This window comes from Manis pentadactyla, chromosome 4 (genome assembly GCF_030020395.1).
Source record: "Manis pentadactyla isolate mManPen7 chromosome 4, mManPen7.hap1, whole genome shotgun sequence".
Classification (NCBI taxonomy): domain Eukaryota; kingdom Metazoa; phylum Chordata; class Mammalia; order Pholidota; family Manidae; genus Manis; species Manis pentadactyla.
The window spans coordinates 101967417-101980109 of NC_080022.1; the positions used below are offsets into that span (position 1 = coordinate 101967417).

Sequence of the window (12693 nt, forward strand, 5' to 3'; positions counted from 1 at the left end):
CAGTCACCAAAAGCAGAATCCTAGACATTGCCTCTCCTTTCTACTCACATTTCTCCCTATCCAATCAATTTCCAAATTCCACAGATTCTCTCTTAATATTTTTCCTGTTCATCATCTCCTCTCCATCTCCACTAGTTGCTTTAGTTTGGCCTTTGTGCCTTTTCCTGAATATCTGCAAAAATCTCCTAGCTCATCGACCTACCTCTATTCCACGCTACTGTTACTGTGGTCTTCCTGCAATGTGTACATAAACATGTTATTTCTGACTTAAAATGCGTAAATAACTCCTTGGGGTAAAGCTCACACTCCCTAGGACATGGCCCTCTGCAGTCTGGACTAGACCTACCTCTTCAATGACCAAAAGCTGTATTTTTAAATAATGTAAAACAGCTCGGTAAAAAATAACATGCATTCAATATTCTGTAAGACAAACTAATATGTAAAAGAAGTACAGTTACAAAGAATAGAGTCTATAGACACAATCCTTAATTACTGATGGTGACCATGCCTACCTATCTTTTCTTTCTAATGCCAGGTCCCTTGTTTCTGCTTCTGCAGGTGGTCTGCTTCCAAGTCTCCATCCCTCTACTTTCTACACCTGCTTCCTAACCCTGCACAACTCCCAGCCTGTGGCCTCTTCACCTCCTTCCTCTCTGTCTCTGGATCTATTCTTTCCTGTCCAGCGTGACTTCATAGCCTCACTCTGAGCAATAACAGTTTGGCACCCCTTGTCCTACAGTCTCAAAAACCTGGAGGAATCCCAACCCTTGATAAATTGCCATCTGGACTAACTGCACAAACTGCCCCTAAGCATTATAGAGAAAAGTCAGCAACCACGGGGACTGATATGAAGGCAAATTTAGAATGTAAAATCTTAGCTGGGCCTTGGCAGCTCTCCTGAGTCTCCTCACTTATTTCTTTGCTCAGCACCTCCCAGTAGCTTTTTAACTCATTCAGATTATAGGTGACCTAGACTATTTTAATAGTGGCCTCTTGGCATACTGGTCTCCCGGTAATTACTTGAACTTGCCAAACACACTCCTCCCTCAAGGCCTCTGTCCTTGTTTCCTCTACCTCGAATGCTCTCCCCGAATACCTCCATGGCCTGCTTCCCACCCCTTCAGGTCTCTGCTCAAATATCGCCTTTGCCAGGGAGGACTTCCCGGACAATAAAAAACAATTACACTTCTCACCACAGCCCTTGTACCCTGCTTTGTTATTTTTATATTATATATTTACTTGTTTGTTGTTTTTCTCTTGGAATACAAACTCTGAGACATCGGGGATGTAGTCTTATTTTTTTTCCACTACTGTTTCTCTAATATCTAGAATAAGGCGTAGCACATGGTAAGGAACTTACTAGGTATTGGTTGAAGAAATGAGCAAATCCACAGAGGCCAAATTAAAATTTTTAATTTGTATAATTTCATAAAAACCTGAAGATGACAAAATACCTATAAGCTTAAATAGTTTAGAATGTGGACAATGTGCTTGCTAATAGGTAATGTTAACTTCTGTGAGGGTCAGGTCAGTTTCTTAGGAAAGGAACTATGTCCCTTCACTGGTATTAATCTATAAACAGTACAAAATGTGAATGTAAAAATTTAAGCAAATAAATCACTGTTACACTTTTCAGATGATTCACTTATTAAGCATCAACTTACGTTTTAAAACATGGGTCACCAGACATTAGCTGCATACTGATCAAAACCTAAACATAAGAGAAAGAAATATGATTGCAAAAGATCTCTTGAGAGGAGAAGCTATGTCCTGCTCCTCCATGCATTCTCCACAGCACCGAGTTCAGTATTTCCTACTTACAAAGGCTCTCATCTTCCCAGGAGTGCATAATACTAAAACTCATGGTCTTAATGAAGAACAGAATATATATGTATGTATATAAATTAGTGCTTGTTTCATGTATAACCTCCTTTTATTCTTACCTCTTCATGCCAGTGCCTCCACTGCTATTCTTTTTCTCTTTAAATGCTAAACTTATCAAATGCATGCCTATACCTATGTCCTCTTCCTTCATAGAACTCTACATTCTGGCCTCCAACTCTATCTGAACAGCACCCTTGAATATGCTGTATGTCTTAGGAAGGAGATGGACATGGCACATAGAATTTTTAAGAAATTGTGTAGGGAAGTAGAATAGAGAAGTGGAACAGTGGTTGGAGGAGGTAAGTTAGTTTTTGTTTTTTGTTTGTTTCTTTAAATACAGGAGATACTAGAGCTGTTTCTTTATATGTTAATAAGGATGGTTCATTAGAGGGAGAGGTAATTGGGAGAAGGGATAATCTAAAGAGCAAAGCTCTTGAGTGAGCACGCAAGCTTGGGAATCTAGAACCTAAGAGGAAGGATTGACTTCTGACAGGAAGAGGGACACTTCATTCATTGTAACAGGAGGAAAAATGATAACAGGGCTGGAGAAACAGGAAGACTGTAAATTCTGTGATGGCAAGATGAGATAATTTGAACTTAATGGCTTCTATTTTCTCAATAAAGGATAAAGGAAGGCCCTTAGATAACTGCAGGAATGGTGTGGAGTTAGGAGGAGGGGAAGATATGGAACAGAGTATCTAGGAAATTGGGAAAGGAAGCTTACGAAAAAGTGGGGTACATTGCTTGATGTCAGTGAACATGACTTTAGTAATGCCAGCTGGACTGGTTGTGTGATCTTCTCCAGCAGTGCTTCACAACTAGGATGCAGACCCAGAGAGGACAGCTGAGTTTGATTAGGGTTCGATATTACTCAGGAGATAGCAAGGAGGAAGATGGGGCAAAGGAGCAAGGACTATTTTTAAGGGTATGATAATCGTGGATCATGGAACCTAAGTGGGGAAAAAAGGGAAGTGAAAGCAAGTGGTAGAGAGTGAGAAAGTGGTAAGGTTAAGAGCGAAGTGACTAGCAGATCAAGAGGACTAGAAACATAGAGATGGCAGTAGGAGAGAAGAGTACTTCAAGCTGAAATTTTGGAGGTGGTGGAATTGTTGTGGTAAGAAAGTCTACAGTGTGATTATAGGAATAGGAATTGCGGTGAAGAAAAAGAAAAGGTTGCTGGAGATGGGCAGTAATTTAAGAAACTGAGAAGCTTTAGGTACACGAGATTAGCTAGAGGGAGAGAATATACAGAGTAGACAGTCCACAAGGGTGGATTACTCACAGATGGTGAAGGCACCAAAAAATAATGGCACAAGGGCTGGAGAGAAAACCTGTGAGCCAGGACCTAAGGTATCAATCAATGCATGGGAGACAGAAGGTAACTAAGTGGCTAGGAGATGACAGGGATAAGGAAGGGAGAGACTGTGAGAGGAGAATGGTGTGATGTATAAAAGAGTTTGGACAAAGTGGGAGGCATGATGTGAAAAGATCAGTGGAAACCAGAAGGAAACTACCCCATGAGCTGACCCTAAATGTGGGGTCTAAAATTAGTTATTCCAATTTTCAATGAAACACTGCAATTCAGAGAAGGATTATTCATCTCCTTATATTAGAAATATGAAGAAACTGAATTCAGTGGCTTGCTTGGGATAAGTCTAATAATGTACAGCATAGTCTGTTTATTTCTTACCATCAGATAAGTTACCCTGATGGGATAACCTATCTAAAATACACCAAAAGGTTTATCCAGTGAGTTTTACTGGGTACCAGGCACTTAACATTTTCTCAACTGATCTCATTTAACACTCTTACTAAGTCTCTGAAGTGTATATTCTCTCTGTGGCCACCAGAATATGTGGTTCCTGATGGTACTTGGAAACAACAGGGCAGATGCCCACCTGTTATGTCACTAGTTACAAGAGAACCCAGCGACTTTGATGTGCCCACAGCTGCTTTGGAAGTCACCTTTTGGGAACTACGAAGAGTTTAAGGTATTCTTTCATCATGCCTCCTCCTCCAGTGGGCCTTTATGTTGTCGTGGTTGTGTGTACTGTTCCCTGAAAGTTCACAGCACCAAAGAGAAACGCCTTAGGATCATGAAGGTGAACATCTGTCACTTCCACTGCTTCTGTGCTTGGGGTAGTTTTTCTCCCAGGTGTTTTAGCAGCATGGTCAGCTTATATCTCAGGGTTGATTCCCATCTTGTCCTTGACAGGATATACCTATGCTAACTTAAAGGCAGAGAATCTCGTTTGTTACATGTAAATATTGAACATGCTTACTTTAAGAATGGAATTATCCTGTCTTGTATTTTTGGTATCATAGCCTTCCAGTAAACAGCGACGAGTGGTATTTCCTGATCCAGCAAACTCTGCCAGGTTTAGATCTGCAAAGCCCAGCTATGAAAAGAAAGAGCATTATATTAATAGAATGTCTGCTAGGCTTCTATCATATTCTCCTTAAAATAAACATTCAATCCATGCTCTAGACAAGATTTCTCGAACTTGAGTCGTTTGCAATTTTTACCATCTTAACAATACCTGTTCTATTATTTGCTTCATATAGATCTTTAAATTGCTCACTTTTGGTAAAAATTTACTACCTATTCTACTTTTTTCATAAGCAACATGATCTTTGAAATCACAGATTTGATGTGCTAAATATATTTTTTTTCTGTACACATTAAAATGTATAACTGCTGAAGTAAAAATATGCATATCAATCAATTAAAATCATTGCAAGCAGCAGTGGTACTCACCCCTCACTATGAGAAATACTATAGTCAGATCATGCTCCATTGCATATACATACAGAAAACTGATCAGACTTCCTTCTCACTATTCTGCTCTGGTTCTATTTCCAGGTAACCACTGGGCACTGCAGGTAATTACAGGTTATAAAGTTCTAACTCTCCACACAAGAGCTAGAATGATTTAGGTGTATAACACATTTTCTCTGGTACAAGCTCCACACATTTACCTTGCTGATCACCCCTGAGCTGAATCTTTTCCTATGAAATCTCTTTCTCTCATCCCCAAAGCTGCAGCCCATACCAGCCCTCTCTGCTGCTATCTAGAAGTTTAACTCAAACCTGCTCCTCCCTTACCCAGGTTCTGTCTCCATTTTCTGCAGCCACCAAAAACTGCCATCTGCTCTTTCCTTGGATATTGCTCACCTCTATTTATCACTTCCAAGTGTTACAACAAATCAATCCCATTATATCATTAAAAAAAAAGGTATTTTCTACATGACTAAGTATATATAGAGTCTTGTATTAACACCATGTTTTGACTTTGCAATAAATTTAACACTGTTGTTTTGCATGATACATTCTCTTGTAGATCTTACAGCTTTCTTTCTCACTCCATTCAGGTCTGTGTTCAAATGTCATCTCTCTAAAGGGGCCTCCCTTGACCATTCTGATACCTGCCCCACCTCCTCCATCCCCTCCCCTGCAGTTGCCACCCTTTAACCCTTATTTGCGTTATTTTTCTCCCTAGTAGTTATCATCACATCATGTACATACATATTTCATCTTCAAACACTATTGTAATTTTAAGTTGCTTGCTTTCATTTTTTAAAACCACAGATTGGGCACATATGAACGGCATTCAAGATGAAGATTCTAGTTGCAGGCTGGAGCATCATGTTAGTAGCTTTAAATGGTACAAAGGGAATGAAGAGAAAGAACTAAGAGACCAGTTGAAGGGCCATAAGCCCCAAATGCAAAAGATCAGAACACATCAAACCACAGGTAACACCTGCCTAATTGTCACATGGTCTTCCTGCCTCTGTTAGGGGTCCAACAGAACAGCAGAAAAGGCTGGATCTGTCCGGGCCAAAGTCTACAGGTGAAGCCTTATGTGGCTATTTGATTACACATCATTCATATGCCCTATTTCATACATTGTCCTTTCTCTTTTAACCTCCAACTCCTCCTTTCCATCTGTACTCTCTGCTGATACCTCGCTTCCTATTTCACTCAGATGATAAAAGCAATCAAAAGAGCACTTAACTTCCACAAGCTCTTATTGCCAGCTGCATGCGCTCCCCTTCCAGCATCTGTGCCCATGCATTAGCTTTCCCATTTACTGTAAATGAACTGGCTGTGCTCCAATCTGAGGCCAATGGCTCCCCTCTTGCCTCCTCAAATTCTTTGCTTGCTGAATTCTTCCCCCTCTTTGCATTCTAAAATTTCCCTTCTCCATTGGATCATTCCCATCAGTACACAAACATGTTGGATTTTCTCCCATCTTAATGAACAAAAGAAAACAAAACCTCGCCCCACATCCCTCTCCAGTCTATCTGCTCTCCTTTGTGGCAAAACTCCCCGGAAGAGTTGTTTATGTTGGCTGTCTCTGATCCCTCCATTCTTCTCACCACGTCAACTTTGTTTCCCCATTCTCTTCCTTATTTACTATTCTAGCCACAGTGTTCTTTTTCTTAAAAGTGGCAAGACCATTTCAGAACCTTTAACACTTACTGTTCTTTTGCCCATACATTCTCTTGTAGATCTTGTAGCTTTCCTCCTCACTCCATTCAGGTCTATGGTCACATGTCATCTCTCTCTAAAAGAGCCTCTGTGACCATTCTAATGCCTGCCCTCCCCTCCCCTGCAGCTGTCACCCTTTACCCCTCATCTGCTTTATTTGTCTCCCTACTAATCACCACATCATGTACATATACATTTCACATTATTTTGTTTACTGTCTGTCCCCCCAACCCTCCATTAGAATGTAAGCTCCACAAAGGTAGGGATTTAAAAAAAAAAAGGGCAGTTCCTGTGTGGTAACCTCCAATGAGTTCTACACAAGGGTATAAAGGGCATATAAAAGTGTAGGCAAAGGGTCTGTTTGCGTTTATACAGAAGATCAAAGCCTAATTGGGCTACCCCAAAAATGAACTAAGATACGATATGAAAGAGAACTTCCAACATCAGCACTCTCTGGAAGACTCATGCCAGAAGATGATCGTCAAAAAACCCCAACAAAGATCCACGCACTGCTACAGCTGTAGATGCACTCATCCCACCAGTTCCTGGACTTGCCATGGGAATGAAGGAGGTATCTAAGCTGGCCTGTGCATACAGTAAAACAACAAATTTGACTGGATCTATACTGTTGGAACTCAACCAAGAATTAGGAGAAGTGCAAATTGTAGCGCTCCAAAATCTTACAACTACAGACTATTTACTGTTAAAAGAACATAAGGGATGTGAACATTCCCCAGGAATGGGTTGTTTTAATTTGTCTGATTTCTCTCAGACTGTTCAAGTTCAGTTGGACAATATCCACCATATCATAGATAAGTTTTCACAAATGCCTAAGGTGCCTAACTGGTTTTCTTGGTTTCACTGGAGATGGCTGGTAATTACAGATATGCTTTGGTTATGTAACTATACTCCTATTATGTTAATGTGTGTGCACAATTTAAGTAGTAGCTTAAAACCTATACATGCTGAAGTTACTCTACAAGAAGGTATGTCAAAGAAATAATCAATCTTCCCATGTTTTCTTCCGCCTGCTACTTCTATAGCTTTTCTTCTTCCTTCCTAATTACAACCCTTAAATAGAATTCGTGCCTCATATCAAATTTAACAAGTATCATAATTCTTCCAAGTGGTAAAGATACCTCAAGACAAATGCTGGGCATAGAAGCTACAGGGCATAAATATGCAAAGAAATAAAAAGCTAACCATTTCAAACAATAAGGCTTCTCTCTCACTTACCAACTTTACATTTCCCTGTATGGCCCCGGAAGATGACTGGTTAGCCAGAGACGGGTAAGATTCCTCAAGGGAGGAACAACCTAAGACAGGCACAGTCGCAGGGGGGTCATCAGGTGAGAAATTGGGGATCAACAGAGGTGAGGCTTAGAACCTCCTCCCCACCCCCCGTTCTGAGAGAAATCTTCTGCATACGTGGATGTTTTATTGCCCTTGTCTAGCTTGGATTAACATATAGTCTACAGGCACACACCTGATCATCTACATTTGCTCTCTTACAACACTAAACTATGTTTTCTACCTTTATCTTGTATCTACCTACCACTTCAGCATTTTATTAAAAATTATAATAATAAAGAGAGAAATGTGGTATCCACATATAAATCAAGTATAAAAACCAAATGAGTATTCATATTTGAACTGACTGTTTATAGTTCATAATGCATGAGCAAAACCGAAAGTTTCTGTGATGACTGCCCTTGTACTGTTCACTATGTAACTTATTCGTTATGTAAGAATTTGTTCTCCATGTAAGAACTTGTTTGTTATGCCTCAGAAGATTGGAGACTGACGACAATTAGGCTTGGGGTGGATTAATGATTGTGCATTGAGCATTGACTCCCCTATACAGAATTTTATTGTCGTTAACAACCATTTGATCAATAAATATGAGAGATGCCCTCACAAAAAAAAAAAAAAAAGGACAGACTTCCAATGGTAAAATAAATAAGTAACCGGGATGTAATGTATAGCATAAGGAATATAGTCAAGATATTGTAACAGCTTGGTAGGGTGATAGCTGGAACCTAGAATTATGTATATAAATGTTTTATCACTGTGTTGTACACTTGAAACTAATGTAATGTAATACTGTGCGTCAACTACCCTTCAATAAAAAATAATTATCTAAAAAAGAAAAGGAAAAACTAATAAATTAATCTCATCAAAATTAAAAAAAAAAAAAGGTAGGGATTTTTATTTGTTTTGTTTACTGCTGCATTTCCAGTACTTAGAAGAGTGCCAGGATCAACACCTGGCACATGATGGGCAGTTAACATATATTTGTTGAATAAAAACAGCCCATTGGCTTACCATCCATTGTTGGAATGCTGGTATTACAGTGTCACTAAGTACAACATAAGTTTAAAAAAATAGAATCTGGTTAGTCCCCACTAAGAAAACACATTAAAAGATAGGCTATGTCATGTGACATTTTAGGCTGGAGGTTACCAATGAAGGTTATGACGTTCAGGGCTGAAGGTCAACATTTACTGAGTACCTTTTACGTGCCAGGCCCTGTCCTAGACACTGGGAAACAGCGATGAATAGGACAGATAAGGACGTCTTGAGAGAGCTTACATTCTAGTAAGGTACCAGACAGTCCTTGTTTCCTTATGATTTTCTTGTTGGCCTCACTGAGATAATTGTCTCATTAAAGTGGCATATATACATAAATACTAGTTATACCTGTGGTAGATATTATTTCATTGGGCAAATAATTTTGAGCATCTATGTTCCAAGTCATGTCAGGCATTAGGAATGCAAATAATTCCCCTTCTCATGGTGCTCATAGTGTAATAAGAGAAGACAGAAAAGAAACAAATTCCTATAAAAAAGTTTAAGTGCTATGACAGAAGGAGGCACAATTACAATAAAGAGGAAAAGAAAATTTCTCAGTGGGCAGGGATGACTAAGCTGAGTTTTCAATGAGTTGACAGGACAAGAGGAGGGAGAAGCACATGCACGGTAGGGAAAACATTAAGTCCCAAGGCAAAGAGGCTAAAATAGCATGGCACACTCCAGGAGGTTTATGAAGGCCCTTGAAGCCTAAGGATGAATGAGTGTGTGAATGTGTGAGAGTGTGTGCGCACGTGCAGATACGTGATTTGCAAACCAACATGGGTCTAATAAATAGGGTTAAAGACTTTACATTTCATTTCCCTTTACAGGCAAAAGATAGCTGCTGAAGGACTAAAAGGGGGAATGACCATGTTGGCAGTTTAAAATGATCTCCGTGGCAACAATATAGTGGATGGACTGCAGGGACGCAACAGAGGCAAAGAACAAAAGATAGGAGGCCAGCGCAGGTTTTAAATAAGAAGGCGTAACCTAAGGCAGTGACCTAGGTAACAGAGAGAAGAGATGGTTTCAAAAACTTTTTAGAAGAGAGAAATCAAGGGGACTTGTCAATCACAACAGACCCTGTTCTTTGCCTACCTACCTTTCAACCCTCTGATATTCCTTGCTAGCAGAGCCCTGATTTTATTCTAGAGACCACTCTTAGCTCATCCATGTGCACTAGGGAAGGAACCCAAACTCTAGCTCATTGTTAAGTTGTGGTTAGTACAAACTAACCATGGTAATCCATTCCTATTGCCCATGGCTGGTTAAGGAGTGGGCAGCATATGATGGTTGTGGCTAATGAAAGATATGTGGAAATCCTCTGAAGGTCATCTCACAACAGTTTTCTCACTCAAAAATAGTCACACATGGAGGAACAGCTTGATTTTGTCATAATGTGAATGTGTTGACTGAAACTCCAGCAGTGAGTCACCTGATGAGGAGCTAGCCAAGGACAGACTTGTCACACAGAGAACAGGAGACTGAAAAGGGAAAAGGAACATGGGTCCCTGGAGACCTTCCTCAGTCAGTGGGTCAACCAATTTGGGAGCAGCTCTATGTCACATCTACAGCTTAAAAAATCTCTGGGTGAGGAGGGTTTTCTGTTACTTGTTGCAAAGAGCAGACTAACAGACATCATAACCCACTAGTTTTAGGGAGTTAGGAGACTTGATGGTTGAAATTAGTGTCCTGGTCTTTGGCTCAGAAAACTGAACTGAGACTGGAAATAAAGACAAGTTTGTGGCTTTCTGGTATTACTAATTACTAATTCCTTCTATTCAGCAAAAAGGTGAGCTTATTCATTAATTCCACTTAGCTAGTAAAAGTAGAAAGAACAATACTGATCAATCATATACAGATACAGCTAAGAGCGCACAGAGGAGGGGCCCTATTCCACTTGAGACTTGGTATACTCCCTACCATGCATGTGCTTCTCCCTTCTCTTGTCCTATCAACTCATTAAAATTCTATTGCAATACTTCTCAGGGGTGACTGAATTAACAGATGCAATTGTTAATGCAAACTAGAGCTCATCTTCTAGTAAGGAAATGGAAATGTAAGAATAATACCCCATAATCTGCAATTAGAAAGAATATACCTATAATTCATTGTTGGATCCAACTATTCAATCTCTAAGCTGCTTTATTTTAAAAGAGCCAACTTGAACAGTAATTAGAAGAAACCATTTAATTTTTAAGTTTATAAATAGCAAAAAGTGATATTACAAATTCTGAAACAGCTAAAGGACATCTACTTACCTTTGCATAAGCTTTTCCACCTTTTAATTCCTGCCAAAGATAGAGAACACTGTAAGGATATCATATGATTAAAGACTTTGAATTAAATAGATGTCAAATAATTCTGAAGTATAACAAATACAGATAGTAAAATTCTGATGATCTTATATCATCCAACTCTCCACCCTCAAAATGACCAGAATTTTTATTCAGAATTTAAATGAAATCTGAAAGAGACAAATGGTGAGAAGACAAGCTAACATTTAATCTACTTGCTGAAGAAGAAATTGTCAAAAAGTATCCTCGATTCATTTCAAGAACCCGAATCACCAAAGAAAACTTAAATTAATTACTTTCCTAGTTAAGCACATCAATACATTGTAGAAAGATTTTAACAAGAGTTGAAACCCATACACCAGAGGTCACGATTACCAGTTTTTAGGAATTGTCCAAAAGATGCTCTATGCATATATGTGTGTGTGTATTTTCCCTCTTTACTCAAATGATAGTGTACTACACACACAGTTCTATATTTTACTTTTTTCCACTTAATATGTATTGCTGTGGGTACTGTTCCATGTTAGTATAGTAGAAACCCTCTTGTCTAATGTGAACAAGACTGGAAAAAGTAAAATAAATAAATAAATAAATATTTTAATTTAAAACATTTAACTGTAGATTAATTTGCCAAATCTTTGGATAACACATTACACAGATGTGAGAATTAAGGGTAAAACACTTAGAACAATGCCTAGAACACAGTGTACTCTGTGCATGTGTTTGCCATTACAATTAAGGCCAAACTCCCCTTTCCCCATTTGCTTTAAAATATGTGTTTGATGAATGGAGTTGTCTCTTATCTTTCTTGTATTAACCAGATACATAATGTATTATGAACCATTTTCATCTTTAAAATGGTGAATTTAAATAAACTGAGATGTGATCTACTGAGAGTGAAGCAACTCTGTTATTCATGAATGCTTGCTGCCTCTCCCCTTCCCTGCCCCACTGATGTCACATGTAGCCAGGTGAGATCTATCAAATTTGCTTCTTTATTAGGTCACTGTCATAGTCCTTAATTAAATAAAGCAAAACAGGACAGAACTTTCTCCAGATGATCCGTTTCTCTTCTAACAATTCTTTTCATTGCTCCTCTCTACAGCCCAACTCCTCAAAAGGCTCACCCAAGCTTGCTGCATCTCACTGTATTCAATCTACTCCAGTTGGGCTTTTGTCCTCACTTCCCTTTTCAGTGGCTCCTATGATCACCAATGATCGCCATTTATATTCATGCAAAGATTCTGTCTTCATCTTATTTAATATATCGCAATAGCATTTGACACACTTGGCCACTCTGCCTCCTTTCTTACATAATTTTCTCTATAAACTTCCATGGTGCCACAGTTGTTTGGTTTTACTCCTACCTCATTGACTGCTCTTCTCTCTCCTTTGCTGGATCTAGTCCTGTTTTCAACCTCTGTAGAAAGAATGCTAGTTGTACCCCTTACCTGTCTTCCCTTCTCTACAGTAATAGAATTCTCTGTTTTTAGCTGGGCACCTGGCTGCCCAAAATAAAGTACAGTCGACCCTCAAACAACATGAGAATTAGGGCACTGATGCCCCTTTGTAGTTGGAAATCCTCATATAACTGACTCCCCCAAACTTAACTACTAATAGTCTGTTGCTGACTGGAAGCCTTACTGATAACATAAACAGTCACTTAAC

The 12693-nt window shown here is 39.2% G+C and overlaps 1 protein-coding gene across 1 annotated transcript in view; it reads right to left on the minus strand.

Moving 5' to 3' along the window:
• Positions 1–12693, minus strand: part of EEIG2 (EEIG family member 2) — an 89218-nt gene that overhangs the window by 19045 nt on the left and 57480 nt on the right. Inside the window, exons 3-5 of the mRNA XM_057500580.1 lie at positions 10990–11019; positions 4167–4283; positions 1665–1711 (exon numbers count right to left, since the gene is read on the minus strand). Of these exons, the coding sequence (XP_057356563.1) occupies positions 1665–1711; positions 4167–4283; positions 10990–11019 (194 nt within the window). The remainder of the gene's footprint in view (positions 1–1664; positions 1712–4166; positions 4284–10989; positions 11020–12693) is intronic.